This window comes from Oryx dammah, unplaced genomic scaffold (assembly GCF_014754425.2).
Source record: "Oryx dammah isolate SB20612 unplaced genomic scaffold, SCBI_Odam_1.1 HiC_scaffold_15, whole genome shotgun sequence".
Lineage (NCBI taxonomy): Eukaryota > Metazoa > Chordata > Mammalia > Artiodactyla > Bovidae > Oryx > Oryx dammah.
This window is the reverse complement of record NW_024070199.1, coordinates 46,369,813-46,391,912: the sequence shown is the minus strand read 5'-3', so window position 1 is coordinate 46,391,912 and position 22,100 is coordinate 46,369,813. Positions and strand designations below refer to the sequence as shown.

Here is a 22,100-nt window from a genome sequence, read left to right as displayed (position 1 = left end):
CCTTGGTTCTCTCAGGGGCCTCTTCCGAAGATTACAGGGTGGTCGTGTGGAGCCTGTCGCCTGGTGTGGACTTGCTCAGTGTTTCCTGGTGGTGAGATGAGGGGTGTTTTTGCAGGAATATCATGGAGGGGACATGTGTTTCTGGCGGTCCAATCAGGGGGCAGTGGTGACCATTTGCTATCACTGGTGATGTCCACTCTGACCCCCTGTTCACCTGGAATCTGCCAGGTTCTGCACCGCAGTTTTTTCTTCACTTTGCAGTCAGGGATGATTTGAGAAAGCCTGTTTCCCCATCTCCTTCTCACCTGCTGGTTTTTAGCATGCATGGTATTTCTTGCCTGAATTAAGTAATTAACTGCTAAATGGAGATTTTCCTATTCCCATCCTTACTTCTCACACTAATTAGCTGGCTTTCTGTTATCAGAAGGAGCTTTCTCTTCCTGTTTATTTACTCACATATTTATAGTAATGTGGTTTCGTGGATTCCTGTTTTTTCAAGAGGTCTGTTAATGTTACCCCACTTTGGGTCCAGGGAGCCCCTTCAGGATGGCCCATGTGTCCTGTGGACACATCCTCATCCTTTTTCCTTCGGGCTCAGCACGGTATTCCAAGCTCATCTTGTTTTTTCGTGCCTCAGCCCTCGAATCAGCCATCTCTGTCAGGAGTCCCGATTCTTTTGAGTCCAGAGTGGTGTTTAGAACCCAAGGTCTGGGTATTAAGTGTGCTCACTGCTCCCGGCCTGTTACTGACTCCAGGCCCCCTCAGAGGGGCTTGTTGTTTAGCCTCCCTCCCAGCCATGTCTGACTCTTTGCGACCCCGTGGACTGTAGCCCACCAGGCTCCTCTGTCCATGGGATTTCCCAGACAAGAACACTGGAGTGGGTTGTCATTTCCTTCTCCAGACGATCTTCCCGACCCGGGGACTGAACCTGCATCTCCTGTGTTGTGAGGCGGATTCTTCACAGCTGAGCCGCCGGGAAAGCTCCTGCTCTTCTGTCCCACCTCTAAGTGGTGGGTGCCCAAGGCTCTGCCCCTGTTCTCTCCCCTGTAAATGCTATTCCTAAGCGACTGCATTCAGACCTGTGGGTTTAAATATCGTCTCTTAGACTGAACCAGCGATGGTGATGTGATGCTGGTCCCACCATCATTCAGCCATTTTTGCCTAAAAGTGACAATTTCACACGATTGCAGTCCACATCTGCCAACAGATTCCATAACTTGACTCAACTCTGACTCTTCTTAAAACTCCAAACTGGCTCATGCAAATACTCAGGTGTCACCGCCACAGAGGAGCCTCATGAACGTGGGATGGCCTGTTCGCTTCTGCAGGTCTTCAGCTCTCGTCTTCCCCGGCTAGGTTACACACCCTCGTCCAGTCCTCTGCTGAAGCCAGAAACCCAGGTGCGTGTGTTCGGCCAAGTTGGGCGTGTGTCCACTCATGTCCAGGCCCGCCTACCCGGTTCCTCTCTTCTTTTCTGCTGAAACCGAGAGCTCATTCTGAAGCACCTCCTTTTCCGGCCCAGTGCCGCGGAGTTTCGTCTCGTTTCTCCTGCGCTGCGTCACTGACTCCCTTCTCAGACGCTGGGAAACCTGCCCCCGTCGTCCTTCGTTTACTCACCTGTTTCTCGCCCCCGCCCCCCACTGACTGCAGCCGGTCCGCTCACCCCTCTGGCCACCGCCTCGCCCAGAGTCCCTCTTCCCTTTCCCGCACGCCAGGCCGCTTCTTCAGCACACGTGGCTTCTGTCGAGTGACAGTTCAGTTCAGTCCAGTCGCTCAGTTGTGTCCGACTCTTTGCAACCCCATGAAGCGCAGCACGCCAGCCCTCCCTGTCCATCACCAGCTCCCGGAGTTCACCCAAACTCATGTCCATTGAGTCGGTGATGCCATCCAACCATCTCATCCTCTGTCGTCCCCTTCTCCTGCCCTCAATCTTTCCCAGCATCAGGGTCTTTTCAAATGAGTCAGCTCTTCGCATCAAGTGGCCAAAGTCATGTAACAGCCAATGGTTTAAGAGAAGAGATGAGCAAAGATGATCCTTTAGGAAAGCGATTATGGGAGTTTGTTGTTGTTCCAGCACGTGTCTGAATTTTCTGGTTTTGCTGTTTTCAGACACTGGGCTCTAAGAAAGACAGGGGTGGGAAGGAAGCCCTTAGAGTCAGTGGCACTGTTTTATCTCTTCACGTTGATCATGTCGTGACCCTTGGTGAGGAGAGCGAGACACGATCCCATGATGTCACATAAAACCTCACCATTTCAGGTTAACCTCGGGAATGGGGAGGATGGGTGTGGAGTGATTGTTAAATGTTTTTTTTACACCAGTGCAGCTCTCTTCACTTCTGACTATAGGATAGTTAAGCCAAATCCAGTCTTGCTTCCTGGAAGGCCTTTGGAGAGAGTGGTTTGGCGAGGGCTCCTTCAATTTGAAGATCAAAAATCTCAAACTGATGTAAAGGGGAAAATTAAAATTATACGTAAGCTTACATCCTGAAGAGCCTAGGCAGAGTTTTCACTGAGAGGGATTCACAGGACATTACCTTGGCAATGTCTGTGTGTGTGTGTGTGTGTTTGTGTCTGTGTGTCTCTCTGTGTATGTGTCTGTGTGTGCCTTTCTGTGTCTCTCTGTGCCTGTCTGTCTCTGTGTGTGTGTGTGTCTCTGTGTTTCTGTGTGTCTCTCTGTGTCTGTGTGTCTGTGTGTGTCTGTGTCTGTGGTCTCTCTGTGTCTGTGTGTGTCTTTCTCTATTGTGTGTGTGTTTCTCTGTGTGTGTCTGTGGTCTCTCTGACTGTGTGTATTTGTCTCTATTGTGTGTGTGTGTGTGTCTGTGTCTGTGGTCTCTCTGTATGTGTCTTTCTCTATTGTGTGTGTGTGTCTCTGTGTGTGTCTGTGGTCTCTCTGACACTGTGTGTATCTGTCTCTATTGTGTGTGTGTGTCTCTGTGTGTGTCTGTGGTCTCTCTGTGACTGTGTGTATCTGTCTCTATTGTGTGTGTGTGTCTGTGTCTGTGTGTGTCTGTGTGTGTCTTTCTCTATTGTGTGTGTGTGTCTCTGTGTGTGTCTGTGGTCTCTCTGTGTCTGTGTGTGTCTTTCTCTATTGTGTGTGTGTGTCTGTGTGTGTGTCTGTGTGTGTGTCTGTGTGTGTCTGTGTGTGCCTTTCTGTGTCTCTCTGTGCCTGTCTGTCTGTCTCTCTGTGTCTGTGTGTGTCTGTGTCTGTGGTCTCTGTGTGACTGTGTGTGTCTTTCTCTATTGTGTGTGTGTGTGTCTGTGGTCTGTCTCTATTGTGTGTGTGTGTCTGTGTGTGTCTGTGTCTGTGGTCTCTCTGTGACTGTGTGTGTCTTTCTCTATTGTGTGTGTGTGTCTCTGTGTGTGTCTGTGGTCTCTCTGTGTGTATCTGTCTCTATTGTGTGTGTGTGTCTGTGTGTGTGTGTGGTCTCTCTGTGACTGTGTGTATCTGTCTCTATTGTGTGTGTGTGTGTGTGTGCCTGTGTATGTCTTGTTTTCTCTCTCCTGCCTTCAGCTCTCACTTCTCCCTTCCTCTGCGTTGGTGGCCCCGGCAGCTCTGAGCTTCCGTGGCTTTTTTTGCCGACCCTCCTGGAGGAAAGCAAGAACTTCATTTTCTCCTTCGTTCTGACAAATGTTTCAGCCTCCGTCTCCGTGGCTCTGGAGAGTCACTTGGGCATCCCCAGCCCACGCCCGTGGCCAGAAGCTTGAAAGTTCTGGGTGCGCTGTAGGCGTGGGGAGGGTCGGGCCCCCAGGGCTCTGGGAGCGGGGTTGGGGCCCCAGAGGAAGAGGCAGGTGCTGTTGCCACGAAAAGGGAAGGTGGGGCAGGCAGGTAGAAGCAACCTAATCTCTGGTGATGGTCTGCTCTGTAAACGGCAGCACCAGGGTTGAACGTGGGTGTTTCTCGGGGTTTTTTTTAAGCTCATCCGATTACTAACCCCCATCCTCCCGTCCTCTCTCCTCTGTTAATTGGTGGGGTGTGGCGCTCTTCTCTTGCACGGCACAGAGGTGGAGGTTCCGCTCAGTCTGTCTCAGTTATCAGAAAGGCAGGGCTAATGAGCTGAGCGCCAGCCCAACCCCGACCCCCTGTGGCTGCCCTTCCTGGCTGGGCCAGCTGTCTGCTATGTGCCCGGCGCTCCCTGTCCTCCGTGTGCACAGTCCTGGGCCAGGACCCCGTTCCCTGGCCTCTCGTATCTCCCCGTCTGTGTTGTCACCCCGACACAGGGACAGTGAGTCTCACCACCTTGGCGCTGTGCACTGCTGGGTGTGCAGACGGTGCTGGTGGATGGGGTGGGGTTAGTCGGATAGAACCTGCTGCCCAGGGTCAGGAGACACCCCTCAGCCTCTGGACCCCCCTGGAGCTGAATGCCCCCGCCCCTATGCAGTCTCAATGCCAGGTCTCCCTGCTTGCTGTGGGGGGTAGGGGGCTGGCTGACCCTGAGCAGCACTGGAGGTCTTTTCAGACCCCATATTCACATGACTCATGAGAGCCCCTCGAAGAGCAGGGTTTCCGTTGGCACGTGAAGACATAGGCTCAGGGTGAAAGTTCTGGAAAACCAAGCCAGATCTGGTTGACCCCAGAACCCTGTTGGCTCATAAATCCCACATCGGCCCTAGAAGGGCTCAGAAAAGGGTAAATCACGCCGTGGGGCCACCTCCCCTGCTGCTTGCACCCCTTCAGGGTGGGTTCATATTAAAGTCTCAACGGGGCTGCCCCTGCCCGGAGGAGGACAGGTCAGGTGGGTGGGGTTTCTCCCCAGGACACAGCAGGTCCTTGCACGCCCACAGATGTCCTCACGTGTCATCTGGGGTCTGGGGGGCTTGGATTAGCGAGGCCAGGCATGGAGTATCCTGATCCGCGTTTCCTGGGGCCAGTCGCTGAGTTCAGGGGGCAGAGACATGCCATGGTGTCTTTGGGGTTCCCCTCCTGCGGGTCCAAATGAAAGGAATGGGTGGCCCCTACGCAGACCCACCCCTCTGTTGAACAGCTGAGCACAATCCTGAGTCCCGTCACGAGCCCCTCTCCTGCTCCCCACCCTGGGGTCTGTCCTGGGGGGCCCGGTCCAGATGCAGGAGTGGGCACAGCTGCACCGTCAGTTCTGGGGGGGCCAGGTGTGTCCTGGGCGGCTCCGCTCACGGTGTGGACTCTCGTTTCAGGCCTGCAGGTATGGCCACGTGCAGCACTTGGAGCACCTGCTCTTCTACGGGGCCGACATGGGGGCCCAGAACGCCTCGGGGAACACCGCCCTGCACATCTGCGCCCTCTACAACCAGGTCAGTGAGTCGGGCCCGCACCCCACACCCTCCACAACTGTGCACCCTGGGGCCGGGGCTGTGCTGAGCGCTTTGCAGGTGGGTGTCCAGCTCTAGGTGCTATAATGAAGCCCCACAGACAGGGCGGCTTAAACAGCAGACATTTATCTCTCACAGTCCTGGCTGCACGTCCCAGACCAAGGGGCCGCCTGCTTGGCTCCACAGGAAGGCTGTCTTCCTGGTTTGGGTTTGCCTGGCCCCTTTTTGGCTGTGTCCTCCCATGTGTAGAGACAGAAGCAGCCCTTGGCTGTCTCTTCTGCAAGGACGCTAATCCTATCAGATCAGGGCCCCACCCTCACAACCTCATTTAAACTAATCACCTCGTAAACACCCATCTCCAGACATAGTCACCCTGGGGGTTAGGGCTTCAAGCTAGAAATCTGGGGAGACACAGACACTCAGTGTTTAGCTGGGAGAGTGCCGGGGTCCAGCCCCGGTGGATCCAGGGAATTCGAAGCTGGGGACAGCGTCGGCGTCTTTGGAAAAATACATATTTAATTACAGATATAGAGAGAGATTAGAAACGGATAGTGTAGTAGGAGATAGTGTAGTGGAGAAAAGGAGGCTGAATCCAGATGGGAATTCAGCCAGAGAAACGGGAGCAAGAAAGAAGCGACATGGGGGAATCAGTCTTTCCGGAAACTGATCCGATTTCTTTATTGTGGGGTTTGCTTATATACCTTTTGTTACACATAGGGATGAATACAGAGTCACGTGGGAGTCAGCAGTCCTGACCTTTATCAAAATCAGGTGCTTCACATAAACGTATTAAAAAAAAAATGTCTTAGGGATATTACATCATCTGGCCATGAGTGAGACCTACTGACATTTTATGATCCTTTCTTTCTGAGAACCAAAAAACTTATTTTTTCCAAGGGTGTTTTTTCTTTCCTATAGGGTGAGGGTGTAGTGAGTTACAATCAAGAAAGGACTTTATGTAACCCAAGGTTAACATGATTAATCTTAAAGGTAAATACTTATTTCTCCTATATGTTAGTTACATTCATTATAAGGGCAGGGAATATGGAGATTTAGCAGCAAACATCAGCCCAACAAATGAAACTCCTTTCACCAATGTTCCCCTTAAGATCTATCTAGTCTTAAGATAGTGATAAAGTTACATTGTTACATGGCAAGGACACAGGGATTTATAATAAAGTACAGTGATCTATTACAAAAGAGAAAATTCATTAACTCAAAAAGTCTAGTATTGCTAACCTTAAAAACTACTATCTTTCCTTTTCTATATTCCAAATACATTGATTAATATATTCCTAGATGCCTAAGGATGTGGAGGCCTGGTGGCAATCATTGACTCAACAATGAGAAAAGCCCTATGCTAATTAAGACTCTCAAAATACTCCAAAACTCTCTGTGCTGTTTATGGTTGAGAGGTAGTAAACAATCATGTGCCAGGAGTATGGATAATCCTGTCACACAAGCTAGTCTGTCAGCAGAGAGGCTTGACCTGAGACATCCTTGTCCCACCCAGGGGAGGGAATTAGCAGCAATTATTGGCACAACAAATGAAAAACCCTTCACCAATATAATTCCTAACCAACCCACTATACTAATGATTTCTAACTCCCCCAAAGAATTTGCCTTTAGTAAGTCTAAAACATCTCATGCCTCTCAGGTTGGGAGGCTGTAAACAATCACATGTGGCCGGATTATACAGGCGGGCTAGATAAGCTTCAGAGGAGTTCCTAAGCTGAAACACTCTTGTCACGCCCAGGAATTTTTATTGACTTGGAGCTGCAAGTTAACTCCTTCTCCAAGAGAAATGGTTGTGGGGTAGAACATAAAACAGACTCTGGTTTTGGGGTAGATGCTTGGGAACAGGGGGTTTCCTGAGGCTTGATCACGCCTTTGTGTATGCCAAGCCTCCTTCCTCATGACCTTTGCCATGGGCGGGGTTCCTCACGCTGGCCCCCGGCAGGAGAGCTCCTCACCAGCTTCTTTGAGGATGGTTATCCCTATCGTACGAGCTTTCCAGGTGGTGCTCATGGTAAAAAACGTGCCTGCCAAATGCAGGAGACATAAGAAAATCAGGTTCCATCCCTGGGTCGGGAAGATCCCCTGGAGAAGGGAATGGCAACCCGCTGCAGGATTCTTGCCTGGAGAATCCCATGGACAGAGGAGCCTGGGGGGCTACAGTCCACGGGGTCACAAAGAGTTGGACGCGACTGAAGCAACTTAGCACGCAGGACACACATCCCTGTCACAGAAGGAGAACTTGAGTCACAGGAAGTGAGAGGAGGGTCCTGGACACAGCTGGTGCAGTCAGAGCTGGGCACAAACCCCCCTATGGCAGAGTCTGCAGGTACCGTGTCACAAGTACCCCAGAGCGGGTCTCCCCTGGGGTCTGGAGGGGGGCAGGTTGGAGCCATGAAATGGGGGTGGGAGCGGCTGACAGAGCCCCCAAGATGATTATGGCACCCCGCTGAACGCCAATGGGACCGCCGTGTAACAGCAACACGCCTTCCATCACATGTACACACATGTCCCCAGTGGGCTTTTCCTGTTTAATTCCCTCTTGCATGCTCAGTCACTTCAGTTGTGTCCAACTCTCTTGTGACCCCATGGACTATAGCCTGCCAGGCTCCTCTGTCCATGAGATTTTCCAGGCAAGAATACTGAAGTGGGTTGCCATGCCCTCCTCCAAGAGATCTTTCCTACTCAGGGATGGAACCCACATCTCTTATGTCTCCTGCACTGGCAGGTGGGTTCTTTACCACGAGCGCCACCTGAGAAACCTAACTCCTTCTTCACTGTGGTTAAATAAGTAAAACAGAGCAAATGTTCGACCCTCTTAACTATGCAGTTAAGGTGCGCATCTCAGGAGCCTTAGATGCGTTCACATGGTACAGGCGTCACCTGCCTCTGTCTTCAGAACTTTCCATCTCCCCAAACTGACGCTCTGTCTCCATCAACCCACTCCCCGTCCCCTCCCCCAGGCCCACCGTCTGCTTTCTGTCTCTGTGAGCTTTACAGCTCCAGGGACGTCCTACGAGCGGAATCGCGTGGAATCTCTCCTCTTGACTCTCACTTCACTCAGTGTAATGTCCTCAGGTTCATCCAGGTTATAGCTGCGTCACAATTTTCTTCCTTTTTAAGGCTGAGTAATGTTCCCTCGTCATAGCTTTCAAGAGCTATGATAAACCTAGACCCCATATTAAAAAGCAGAGACATCACTTTGCAGGCAAAGGTCCCTCTGGTCAAAGGTGTGGTTTTTCCAGTGGTCATGTATGGATATGAGAGTTGGACTATAAAGAAGGCTGAGCGCTGAAGAACTGATGCTTTTGAATTGTGGTGCCAAAGAAGACTCTTGAGAGTCCCTTGAACTTTGAGGAGATCAAACCAATCAATTCTAAAGGAAATCAACCCTGAATATTCGCTGGAAGGACTGATGCTGAGGCTGAAGCTCCAATACTTTGGCCACCTGATGCGAAGAGCTGACTCGTTGGAAAAGACCTTGATGCTGGGGAAGGAAGAAGGAGAAGGGGAAGACAGAGGATGAGATGGTCGGATGGCATCACAGACTCAACGGACATGAGTATGGGTGGACTCTAGGAGCTGGTGATGGACAGGGAGGCCTGGCGTGCTGCGGCCCATGGGGTCACAAGGAGTCGGACACGACTGAGCGACTGGACAACAGCAGCAGTTTTCCCTTGTGAAGATGGACCACGTTTATCCTTTCATCCGTCAGGGGACACGGGCTGCCTCCATCTCTCACCTGTTGTGAACGGTGATGCGGTGAACACAGGAGTGCAGGTCTCTCTTCAGGACCCCGCTCCCTTCTTTTTGGCTCCACGAGTGGAGCTTGATGTGAGCAAGTTTATATAAAGGCCTTGCTCTCCCGTGTGAAAAGGACTGAAAACTCGGGCGAGCTGGGTGCAAGCATGCTCAGAAAGCAGCAAGGGTGGGATGCGACCCCCACCCTCCAGACAAGGCTCCTCAGTGACGGGAGTCACTTTGCCCTGGAAAACTCCAATGCATTCTTCAAGACCCAGTTGAGACACCTGCCCTCAGTCAAGCCTTTCCTTGATGAACCCCTGGTAGAGTGAGTTGTGCTTTTCACGCCACAGCCCTTTGCAGTACAGCCCAGGGGGACTGCCCAGGGCCAGGTCATTATTAGGCCTTACCTGTCATCCCTGCTGGCCTCCACTTGCCTCTTGGGCCCACCTTCTCAGGGACACAAACCGCCATCTCTCAAGGTGTCCCCTGCTCCTGGCACAGGAGAGCGGCTTGGCCAGATGGGGCTGAGGAAGCATTTCAGTCTGACTTCAAGGGATTTCCTGAAAGCTGCTGGCCAGCTCCTTATTGAAAGCATATTGATGGGATTTGCACACAGCTGGGGCCCTAGGTGTTCCAAGGCACATGGATGCTGGAATGGATTTATGCGGCGGGGATATCTTGCTCGGTTGGACTAGAAAAGCACACGTCAGGAGGCTTGGCTTAGGCTGGTAAAACATCTGTGCCAACATGTGCTGCTTAATTATTGCCGTAGATGGGGAAAGCATTCCTTAATTTTCCCTGGTAGATTTTAAGCATATTTAATCATGGGGAAAAAAAAAATCCTAAACAGAAAACCATCTTTTCTGTCTCTTGAAATAATGGAGGGCAGGATGATCTCTGAAAGTGTAACCTTTTTTATTAGAATGTTGGGAATCTGTATTCTGAGTTATTTGTGGGGCTGGGTTCCCTCTGTGTCCTCTGGACCTGTCCCCACCCTCGGCCGATGGCTTTGGGATGACCCAGAGCCGCCCAGGGCTCATAGAAAGACCCTGCCTCTCTTGCCTTGGGTTAGAGAGGCCAGCAGACTTTTTCTGTGAAGAGTCACTGAGTGAATATTCTGGCTTTTCAGACCACATGGACTTCTTCACAGCTACTCCACTCTGCCTCTGCAGTGTGAACTTAGCCACAGACGGTATGCAGATTAATGTGTGGCTGTGCGCCAATAAAACTTTATTTATAAACCAGGCAGCGGGCCAGTTTAGCCTGTGGGCCCCAGTTTGCCAGGGCCAGGCGCAGAAGGCTGCATCTGGGCTCTCACCAGACATAAGTTAAGGACAGACTCCCTGCTCCCAGCCGAGTGCCTTCCTCCCAGCGTTCTGGGGAGCCTGGCCAGGGCGTGAGAGCTGTCCCCTGTCCAGAGTCCTGGGACCGTCACGGCCCACCTGCTGCTGTCCAGCCTTACCCACGTGACCCTCTGCAGCACCATGGGTAGAAATGCCTTTGGGGCCCCTCTTGTTTTGGACACCCAGCCTTGCATTCTGTCCCAGAGGCCATCATGGAGGGTCACAGACTCGCTTGGTGGCCCATGGGTTCTGGACAGCATGTCCAGTTGGGAGTCGGCGAGTGTTCTGGGATCCAGCCTCCCGAATCCCTCGTGCCCCTCTCTGGGATGCTAGTGTGACCTTTTAATCTTTTCCCTCAGCTTGCCCCACCCCTTCCCAACCAGTGAGAAAGGCCGGTGCAGGTGGCATCTCAGTGTAATTCAGAGACGCACAGCTCCGTGTACACTAGCGTCCCTCTGATGAGCCGTCCTCGGGGGGATGGAGGGGCAGACGGAGGGATCGAGGGCCCCCAGCCTCTGTCATGCACACCTGGCAATTGTATTGATACCTAACCCTCCCCACGTCACCAGAGTGCTGGCCTCCTCGCTGAGTCCACTTCCTCTTCTGCACACATGGGGTGTGTGAGGCTGGGCTCAGGGCCAACGAGAGAAACTCCTTCAAGCAGAAGGAGGTGTTGTATAGGGCTCTCTGGAGAGTGATGCTGAGAAACAGACTCTCCCGGGGTGGGGACCTGGTGCCTTTGGGTCAGGACAGGAGCCAGGGAAGGGGATTAAGAAGCCGCCTCAAGATAGAGCTGCAATACAGGGGGATGTGGCAGTCTGGGTTCCAGAAAACCCCTCCTCTGTAATGTGGAGATAATTATACTTAACTGGCAGGGCTGCTGAGAGGCTTAAAATAGAAAACAAACATATGGTGTGCCTGGCATGCGGCCGATTTTCAGTAAAAGTGACTATGGTGGTGGTGATGCCAGTGATGGGTGGTGACTGGTGATGATGGTGCTGACTATGGTGATGCTACCCAAAGCTATGGTTTTCCCAGTAGTCACGTACGGGTGTGAGAGTGGGACCATAAACAAGACCGAGCGTTAAAGAATTGATGCTTTTGAGTTGTGATGCTGCCGAGGACTCTTGAGGGCCCCTTGAACAACAAAGAGATCAAACCAGTCCATCTTAAAGGAAATCAGCCCTGAATAATCATTGGAAGGACTGATGCTGAAGCTGAAGCTCCAATGCTTTGGGCACTGGATGCAAAGAACCGACTTGCTGGGAAAGACCTGATGCTGGGAAAGGTTGAAGGCAAGAGTTAGGAAAGGGGCGACGAGGATGAGGCGGTTGGATGGCGTCACCAGCGCAATGGGCATGAGTTTGAACAGACTCCAGGAGATGGTGAAGGACGGGAAGCCTGGTGTGCTGCCGTCCATGGGGTCACAGAGAGTCGCACACGACCTGCAGTCCATGGGGTCGCAGAGAGTCGCACACGACTGAGCGACTGCACGATAGCAAGTGGTGGTGCTGATGGTGACTACGGTGATGGTGGTGAGCTGGCGATTAGGATGGTGATGGTGATGCCACACGTACTGCTGTTAATTTGACTTAAACTTCTCATTAAATGTGAAAGCATCAGCTTTAGGGATTGATTGTGTCTTTTATCAGTTTTAGGCAGACCACATCCGTACACGTCCAGTAAAACACACTATGATCAGAATATTCTGTCTTCTTCTTTTATGAAGTCAACTAATTAGGGCTTTGATTGTAAGCAGCAAACTGTATCTCATCTTCTGGCTCCCTCGGTCTGTTGGCTGGCTTTCCAGGAGCCCCGGCGGGGGTTGGGGGGTGAGTAGACAGCCTGGTGTTTGTTTTTCTACCCTGGATAACGAAGGAAGGGAGGGAGTTTGAAATATCAAAAGTTACTAAGCCAGGCCAATTTGTCTGGAAGGTTAAAAATTAAATAAACCCTGCCTCTCTGGAGCCGGCCTCCTGAGACAGGGTGGTCCCTGTGCCCTTCCACACCCCACACCGTGGCTGTCAGCATCGTGGCCAGTGGCAGTCTCTGCGGGCCCCTCACAGGGGCGATCGTCCCCTGGGCATCGAGGGTGTGCAGAAGGGTGTCCCATAGTCATTCACCTTAGATTCCGCCAACGAGCCTTTGGAGGCTGCTGTGGGTTGTCAGTCCCTTGAACAGGCCAGGAGTCGCAGGCTAGTCCAAGCGGCCCAGCTGTGAACGCCAAAGCCGGGCTCAAAACCCAGCCTGTGTCTCTTCTCCCCCAGGCCTTGGCGGCAGGCTCCTGTAACCCTTGATTGGAGGTAGGAAGATGTCTCACTGGGCACAAGTTGGGTGAAGCCATGTGTCGGGGCGCATGTGTGGTGTGGTCCTCGGGGCACCGCCTTTGAGAGCGGCTCAGTCTTTGGAGCCAGGTTCCAGCCTCGCTCTGGTGACAGCAGCGTCCCGGCTACTTTACCACGTTATGGATCGCACGCATCTGGGCTCTTCCTAGATTTGTCTCCCGGGACAGGCCCGTTTCAAGGGATCATTTAGACTGGAAACGAATTCCTGACTCATAATTTGGAGTGCTGAGTGTCTGTGACATTTAAGTGACTGTAGTCACGTCTCTAAAAGTCATCCCTGGATAATAGTTGGATATTCTTCCTGATGCTTTGGCCCTCAGAACACAGGATGCGCCTGTGTCTGCACTTGATGGGCTCCTTTAAAATGATGGAGACACACCTCAATGTGTCCTACGAGATCCCCTCGCGAGGGGACCCACAGGGCAGCCAGCGGCCACGCACGGGCACCACGAGGCTTCCACTAGCAACTTCTTTGGGTCAGGACTTCTCCTTTTGCTCACTTCCTGGAGCTGCAGGTTTTCATTCAAGCCTTCCTGGCCTCCACTGCCTTATCTGTGAAATGGGCCTCCTACTACCTCTAGCAAGGATGTGCTGAGGGTGGAATCAAGGAATGGAGAGGTGTGTCTTCTGAACTGCAGAGCATCCGTGTGCACACACATACTTGTGCTCACATGTGCACATGTGTGCACACAGACACATACACCTGTCTGTACACACACACACACACACACACAGTGTTGTCGTTATAAAGTCACATGAACCACTTGCCCTTTGGTTTTGAAATCTCTCCCCCTTCCAAGTCTGGCAGCTATTAGAATGACAGGGTGTGTGCCTGGAGCTTGGTTAATATTGACTCAGAGCTGTCCCTCTGTGGGTGAGCGGAGGAGTTTTCTGAGATCCTGGCTGGCTTCCTCCTGGGAGGGTGTGACTGGCAGTGCCTGGCAAGGGTTAGTCTTAGCTTCCTAGAAGATAAACCTCCCTGATGGGAGTTTTCAATGGAAGTCCTTGCGGAGCGGTGGGGAGCAGTTACATGGAATTGCCGGGTCAGACTCTTGCCCTGGGTTCTGGTGGGCCCCAGTGGCTCCGGACATCTGGGACGGTCACCTGGCGGGTCCTCCCCGGCCGCCTGGAGCTGGGCCAGGGCACACTTAGGCCAGTGCAGACTCAGTTCAGAATGAGCCCCCAGGCAGCCTTCAGGCCCCCGAGCTCCAGGAGTGTTGCCCTGGCTGGCTGCCTCCTGAGTTCGTTCTCTCTCCCCTGCTTCCCCCACACCCTGGATGGTATAACCTGCCGAAATCCGGCTCATCCACGGGCCCCGTGTCCCCTCAGGGCCAGGGCTCTCTCAGCTACTCTTTTCTCTTTTCTCTCTTTGCAGAACACTGCTCACTGAGGCAAGATAACACTGTTGTTTTAAGTAACTAACACTTTGGGTCATCATGAATGAGCTCCAGTTGGTGGGGTGGGTTCTGGCGGCCCAACCAGGGGCCAGGAGCCTGGGGCGGGACCCGAACACTCAGGAGCCCGAGTTCCAGTAGAAGCCGTTTCACAGAACCAGCAGGGCAGGAGGTGAGACCCCGGAATCAAATGACAGGACCAGCTTCAGGCCGGGCTGTGTGACCTTGGGCCGGGATCCAGGGCTCATCTCCCCTGAAAGTAACGCCGGGGCTCTTCTTTTACAGCCTGGGATTAACTGTACCCCAAATGTGAAAGGTGTGTTTGCCAAGCACGGGTCCATCTTTTAAACTTTTCTGTTAAGTGTTTTTAGTTACTCAGAGCACTGCCTGGACGCAGACATCATGGAAAGGTGCAGACAGTGTAGGCCGAGACGGGATTGCCCTGCAGTTTCCACCTGTCAACGCGGTGCGGGCCTGCCCACCGTCTGAACCAAGGGCATCGCATGCGCACGGCTGTTTCAGCAGCAGGCTCCCGGCCGTGTATCCTTCCACCCTCTTTTTCTCTCCTAACCTCTGTCTGCGCGTGTCCTTCTTACCACCATGGAGCCTGCCCTCCCTCCCAAGAGCCCCCTGTCTCTCTGCCTTGGGGACCCAGCTTGAAGTGATCCCCAGGCCCTCTCTCCAGCCACAGCAGTCCCCGATGGCAGCCTCCCTCCAGGCCCTCAGTGTGCACCCCGAGTCTGCAGTGACCCTCACAGGCACTCAGGTGTGCCGCTGAGGCCCAGGACCCGGCCGCCCGACCGCAGTCTTTCCTGCAGGACTCGGAGCCGTCCCGCCTGCGGCCAGCGGGTTTGTGAGCAGACCCCGCCCTGTTCCGGGTGTCTGCCGGAGCACGGCTCAGAGAACAAGGGTCCCGCTACCTCAGCTCCTGTTTGCTCCCTGCACGGATGTCCCCCCATTAATATCATCGTCCTGCGAGGGAGGCCCCAGCGCCTCACCTGAGTCTCGGGGGTCAGGGCGGCCCCACCGTGCTCTGGGCACAGAGCCAGCTTGCTGCCGGCGTTCTCTGTCTGCGTCCCTCCCTGTCTCTCCCCTGGTGTCCGTGTCTCCTAGTCTTTCTGACTCTGTGTCTCTCGTGTCTGTCTCTCGTGGTCTCTGACTGTCTCTGTGTCTCTGTTGATCTCTCTGACTTTGACTGTCTCTTTCTTACTTTTCTATTGATCATGTTTAACACCTTTATTGAGATTTATCTCACACACCATACAGTTTGCCTATCTGAAATATACAATTCAGTGTTTTTCAATCTGCTTGCACATTGGCTAACCACCCCACAGTTACTATTAGAACGTTTTCATCGCCCCAAACCACTCCCCACCCGCAATCCCCGCCCCGGGCAGCGCCCAGCCCTCCTGTCTCCGGATCTGCAGCCTCGTCTCCAGGCTGCCGTTCACCCAGGTCCCCCTCCTGTGCTGTGTGTCCTGGTCTCGGCCCTTGTCCGTCCCAGGGCACCGGGTCCCCCGGGGCTGGAGTGGGGCTGCTGGCCCGGCCCCGTAAACAGGTCCCTAGGTGGAAAAGCCCGTTGGTTGCCTTATGGCCTCTTCATTCAGCAGTTACTTACCAAGCGTCCAGCCTGGGGGGCCATGCCTGTTGCCTCTGCTCCGGACTCTGTAGATGGCGGTGGACCAGGGCGATGGGCCTGGGGCAGGGGCTTGCCATGGGGGACAGTGCAGCCCCCTGCATGAGGCTCCAGTGTCTGTGGGCACTTGAGCATCTAAATATTCATCCCCAAATGTAACCTGCTCATTTGTAACAGCCCAGCTGCGTCTGGTAGGCAGAGGACTCGTATTATCTCTGCTTCTGCATGCGTCTGCTTCCGCCTGTCTCTCTTTCATTTCACTTGGCACTCCGTGCGGCTTGCAGGATCTCAGTTCCCCGACCAGGGATTGAACCTGGGCCCCTGCAGACAACGCACGGAGTTCTCACCACTAGGCGACCCGGGAGCTCCCTTCACGTGCCTTTTCCTCTGTGGGTATTTGTCCCCACCTCCCCATCAGGACTTCCAAGAGGATGAGCCTCTCCAGGTGAATAGTAGAGGCTCACTAAATGGACAGGACCAGATCCCTTTTCACTGTACAGATGACACGAGAAAAGAACACTGGCTGCCTCTTAAAGACGTTAGAAAGTGTAAGTACAGAAAATAACAACACAAGATTCCTTCTGTTTGCTCCCCCACCCTTTTTCCTTCCCGAGAAAGTAATTCCTGTCAACGGGTAACTTCTTTTCAGAATTATTCATTGCTTTCTAAAATATAGACTTTAAAATGGAAGTGAAACTAAGCTATATTGTTGCTCCGAGACTCATATTTTCTAGTTAGACAGTTTGGATTTTTTTCTAGTCAGTGTATTATTGGCGTCTGTTGTTTTGTTTGTTTTGTTTTGTTTTTGCTATCACTGCCTTGGTAAAGAATGTTCTGTTGAGAATATTATGGAGGTTCCTTAAAAAACTCAAAAGAGAGATACCAAGATGGTCCAGCAATGCCGCTCCTGGGCATATATTTGGACAAAATGCTAATTGAAAAAGATCCCTGCACCCCAGTGCTCATAGCAGCACTCTTTACAATAGCCAGGAGATGGAAGCAACCTAAATGCCCATCAGCAGAGGAGTGGATGAAGTCATGGTACATATATACCATGGAACATTACTCAGCCATAAAAATAGTGAAATAATGCCATCTTGCAGCAACATGGGAGGACCTGGAGATTATCACACTAAGTGAGCCAGATAAAGATCCGTGTCACTTTTATATGGAACCTGAAATCAACTTATTTACAAAACAGACTCATAGACATAGAAAAACACGTGGTTACCAAAGAGGGAAGTGGGAGAGGGGTAAATCAGGAATTTAGGGTTAACAGACTCAGGTCTCACTAAACGTAAAACAGATAAGCCACAAGGACCTACTGTGTGGCTCAGAGAAGTATATCAGTATCCTGCAATGACTTCCGATGGAAAAGTATCTGGAACAGAGTATGCGTCTGTGTGTGTAACTGGATCGCTTTGCTGTGCATGGGAAGCATCGCAGGTCGGCTGTACTTCAATAGAAAGCTGTTGTGAAAACAAAGGGTATTCCAGAATCGTTCCCACTTGTCCTTATTTTAGAGTATTTTTGCCATCTCCGCATTTTCTCTTCTTTCCTTTTGGAGTTTACTTGTGGTCTTTCGATGAGTACATATTTTATATGCACGTGCAAAGCTCTCTGTAAAGGTGCTCAGTTGCTCAGTCGTGTCTGACTCTTTGCCACCCAGTGAACTGTACCCGCCAGCCTCCTCTGTCTGTGGGATTTTCCAGGCAAGAACCAGAGTGGGTCGCCATTTCCTTCTGAGTGCATCAGTTCAGTTTAATTCAGCCGCTCAGTCGTGTCCTACTCTGCAATCCCATGGACTACAGAATGCCAGACCTCCCTGTCCATCACCAGCTCCCAAAGCTTGCTCAAACTCATGTCCATTGAGTCGGTGATGCCATCCAACCATCTCATTCTCTGTCATCCCCTTCTCCTCCCGCCTTCAATCCTTCCCACCATCAGGGTCTTTTTCAAGGAGTCAGTTTTTTGCATCAGGTGGCCAAAGTATTGGAGTTTCAGCTCCAGCATAAGTGAATATTCCGTGCTGATTTCCTTTAGGATTGACTGGTTGGATCTCCTTGCAGTCCAAGGGACTCTCAGGAGTGTTCTCCAACACCTCAGTTCAAAAGCATGAATTCTTCCGCACTCAGCTTTCTCCATGGGTAGATATAGTCTTAAAAAGAATCACTGGCCGTGGGGTGTGTGTATGTGAAATTTTTGCAGATTCTGCTGAGTCGCCGTCCCAAATCTTGGCAGCAGTGAAGGTTCAGCTGGCAGCGTCCAGGCATCTGCCCTCCTCCTGGTCGCTCCAGTGAGCAGAAACGCCCTCCTGTTGACTTCGCGTTTCCACGTCTCTGAACTCCTACAAGCTCAGCCTGTGAACAAGCTCCTTTGGAAGATGTATGTGCCCTGATTTGCAAACAGATCTCTTCTTCCCTCTGCAGGACAGCTGTGCTCGTGTGCTTCTGTTCCGAGGTGGAGATAAGGAACTGAAGAACTACAACAGCCAGACCCCGTTCCAGGTAAGCAGGCTCCTCCAGCCCCCGCGACGCCCTCAGGCCGCGTGCCCGGCCCTGGTGTCGGGGGCGGGGTCTGTGTTTGGAGCGTGAACCTATTTCAGATCGCCTGTCCACACCAGCTTCCTTCCGATTAGAACAAACAGCTAAGGCCAGGCCTTAGCCATGCCTCCGGGGGGCGATTCACGAAGGCAGTTTGGGAAAAGCAGAAAGATGGGGACGTTGTCGTTGCGGCGGCAGGCAGTGCTGGCTTCGCTGCCCGTCGTGTGAACAGGGACAGTCTCCTGGGGGCGGGGGGTGGCTCGCCATCCATCCGGTGCCCCCACTTGGCCTGCTGTCCTGGGTGGAGGGTCAACGACCCAGCACGGAGCGGCCACAGGGTTACGAAGTGGAGCAAGGAGCCGGGGTCTTGGTTTTTAAACTGTGGTAAAATGTGCATTACACAGAATGTTCCATCGCAGCTGTGCAGCTCAGTGGCCGTGGGCACCTGGCGTGGTGGCCGCGTCCCCTCTGTGTGGTTTCTCATCGGCCCAAGGGAAGCTCTGGGCCCGGAAGAGTCGCTCCCTGCTCCTCCCTCCCGCGGCCCCTGGGCAGCCGCTCACTTCCCTCTGTCCCGGGGATGAGCTGCCTCTGGACGTTGCAGGAGCAGAGGGGCTGGTGCCATACGTGGTCTTTGTGCTGAGCTCTTTCGTTCAGCACGGCCTTTTCACGGCCCATCTGTGTGGTCGGGTGTATCTCGGCTTCATCCCTTTTTGTGGCCGAGTAATACCCCGTTTTATAAACGTGGGGCTCATCGAATTTTGATGCAGCTGACCAGATGGTTTAGGATGAAAGAACTTCCTTTTTTTTTTTCTTTTTTTTTGGCTAAACGCCCAAAGTTACAGAAATGCTTTTTCTTCCTAAACACAGTCGGCTCGCTCTCTCTCCTCAAACTGAACATTGAGGTGACTGTGATTCTTTTTATCTGGAAAGTTTTACACCTTCCTGAGCAGAGAGAGGTCTCACGTTTAGACCTGGCTTCCATGGGTGACTTGGCTCATCCTCTCCTTGTCAACGCATCAGCGCTCATTCGTGTCCGACTCTTTTCGATGCCGTGGACTGCAGCCCACCGGGCTCCTCTGTCCATGGGATTTTCCAGACAAGAGTATTGGAGTGGGTTACCATTTCCTCCTCCAAGGGGTCTTTCCAACCCAGGGATCGAACCTGCATTGCCTGTGTCTCCTGAATTGCAGGCTGATTTTTCACTCGCTGAGCCATCAGGGATTCCTCCGCTCAGATATGAGTAGTATAGATGGGTTTGATATCTTTTTTTAAAATTACTGTATTTTTGGCTGTGCTGGGTCTTCATTGCTGTGTGTTTTTGTTTGTGTCTAGTGGCAGCCACTCGCTAGTTGTGCTGTGTGGCTCCTCATTGCAGTGGCCTCTCTCGTTGCTGAGCGCGGGCTGTGGGCATGTGGGCTTCAGTCGTCACAGCACGCAGGCTCTCGAGCACAGGCTCAGCAGTCGTTGCTCCAGACTTCGTTGCTCCAAGGCGTGTGGGACCATCATGGCTCAGGGACCAAACCCGTGTTTCCCACATTGGCAGGCAGATTCTTTACCACTGAGCCACTGGGAAAGCCTCTGATGGCTTGAAAATGAGTCAGCTCAATCCCCAAATGAAGCGGGGTGTTTAACAATCATCGTTAATAAGTTTGCTCAGCTCATGAGTAGCGGCAGGCTTGGGTTTTACTCTGCACCTGTGGCTTAAAGGTATTTAATGTGAAATGGGTCGTGGAGGTGAGTTCCTGGTGTGCTATTGGGTCTACAAAGACTATGCCTTCTTCCCCAAAGCATGTCCTCTTCGCAGTGGTGATAGTGAGGGAGTGTGGGCTCTTGCCACTTCGTGGTGGGACTTATCCATGGGTCGGTGCTCTCAGTTTAAATATCTTGTTGCTATTAAGTGATGCATTTCCATGGCCCTTTATTTGAAGTCAAACAGTACTTAAATTGCTTAGAAAACAGCAGCTAATGCCCTTGGCTGGGAAAGGTTGAAGGCAAAAGGAGAGGGCAGCAGAGGATGAGACCGTCGGATGGCATCACCGACTCAATGGACACGTATGAGCTTGGGCAAACTCTGGGAGTTGGTGAGGGACAGGGAGGCCTGGCGTGCTGCAGTCCACGGGGTCACAAAGAGCGGGACATGACCGAGCAACTAAAGAACAATAGCAGTGCCCTTTGATGTGGGTTGGCACATGGACGGTATCACAGAGCCATGGCTACCCTTCTGGGCAGAGATTTGTAACCGCCACCTGACTCCCCGGGGGAGTGAGTTGTGCGTCGTCCAGGACAGAAGGTCACTGTTGGCAAACCGCCCCCGCTGAGTCCCCACTCCTGTCCCCCCAGGCAGCAACCACCTGGGGGGGGATGCCCCCTTCTTCCAGGAGTCCTGGAAGGAACCCTTCTGCACCACCGCCCCTGCCCCCAACCCCGCAACAGATCCACCCTAGCTCACACCCGAGGCCATCTGTCTCAATTTTGCTAACAATAATCAATCAAGAGCCCCAAATGGTTCAGGAAGACAATTACGCCTGAATAATAGGGCCTTGTGCCCTGCAGACATTGTTCGCCTTCGGGGCAGAATCAAAGCCTGGGATGCGCTCGGCACACCCAGTACGGCTCTGACTGTGCCTGTGCGAGCTGGCCTCCAAGCTTCGCGTGTCCTCACCTCCTGGTGTTTTCCTGGTGCAAAGAGACTCACTTCAGCCTCTGGAGCCTTTGCCTGTAAAACGTCCCCAGCATTCACGTTGCATTCATGATCCTTCCCCTCCGGTGATGAAAAATGAACCCCTCACTGTTGATTTCGGGGGGAATGTTAGCTTGCCTCATCATTTAACAGGGCTCAAGTGTGTCCACCTGGGAAGCCTTGATGGTATTCAGCTGCTGTTGTGAGCAGGGGCCTTTCTAACAAACCGTGGGATATTTGACAGACTTCATCTGGCCGAACTTTGCTTGATGATTTAATCCAAAGGCTGGAGCAACAGCAGCAGGACTCAGGAACTTGAGAGAAATGCAAGTTCTCAGGCTTCCCTTGTAGTACCCTGAATCCAAAGCTTGGGGGCAGGGCTTCGGGTCCTGAGTCCTCTAGAGACCTCAGCATCTGCTCAGGTTTGAGAATCGTGAGAGACAGAGGTGACGTTTTGAAGGAAGAGAAGAAAGAGCAGAAGGAGCGTCTGCAACATTACTGGGGTGTTTCTTAAATAGCAGCGGTCATGATTGTGATGGTGGTGATTGTCTGAGGCACCCTGGGCTGCCATGACAAAGTGCGTGGACTGGGGGCTTAAACAGCAGACATTACTCCTCAGAGTCTGGAGGTGAGAAGTCTGAGGTCAAGGTGCTGGCAGATGCAGTTTCTGGGAGGGTCCTCTTCCTGGCTTACAGACAGGCACCTGGTCACTGGTGTTTCTTCAGCGCACTGTGAAGACAGAGGGAGAGAAGGAGAGGCTTCTGGTGTTTCTTCCTCTTCTGGTAGGAACAGCAATCTTATCTGATTAGCTTCCCACCCTTATGACCTCATTTAGCCTTACTTACCTCCCTGAAGGCCCTGTGTACAATTTCATCACAGTGGGAGATGCGGTTCAGTCATAACATTAATGATGACGGTGATGGTGATAGTTTTGGTGATGATGGTGGTGGTGATGGTGATGGTGGTGGTGATGCTGGTGATGGTGGTGGTGATGTTGGTGATGGTGGTGATGCTGGTGGTGATGGTGGTGATGCTGGTGACGGTGGTGATGGTGGTGGTGGTGATGCTGGTGGTGATGGGGATGATAGTGGTGGTGATGCTGGTGATGGTGATG

At 52.5% G+C, this 22,100-nt stretch overlaps 1 protein-coding gene across 1 annotated transcript in view; it reads left to right on the top strand.

The window, feature by feature from the left end:
* Window positions 1-22,100, top strand: part of SHANK2 (SH3 and multiple ankyrin repeat domains 2) — a 527,407-nt gene that overhangs the window by 103,488 nt on the left and 401,819 nt on the right. The window contains exons 8-9 of the mRNA XM_040255275.1: window positions 5,152-5,268; window positions 18,193-18,270. Of these exons, the coding sequence (XP_040111209.1) occupies window positions 5,152-5,268; window positions 18,193-18,270 (195 nt within the window). The remainder of the gene's footprint in view (window positions 1-5,151; window positions 5,269-18,192; window positions 18,271-22,100) is intronic.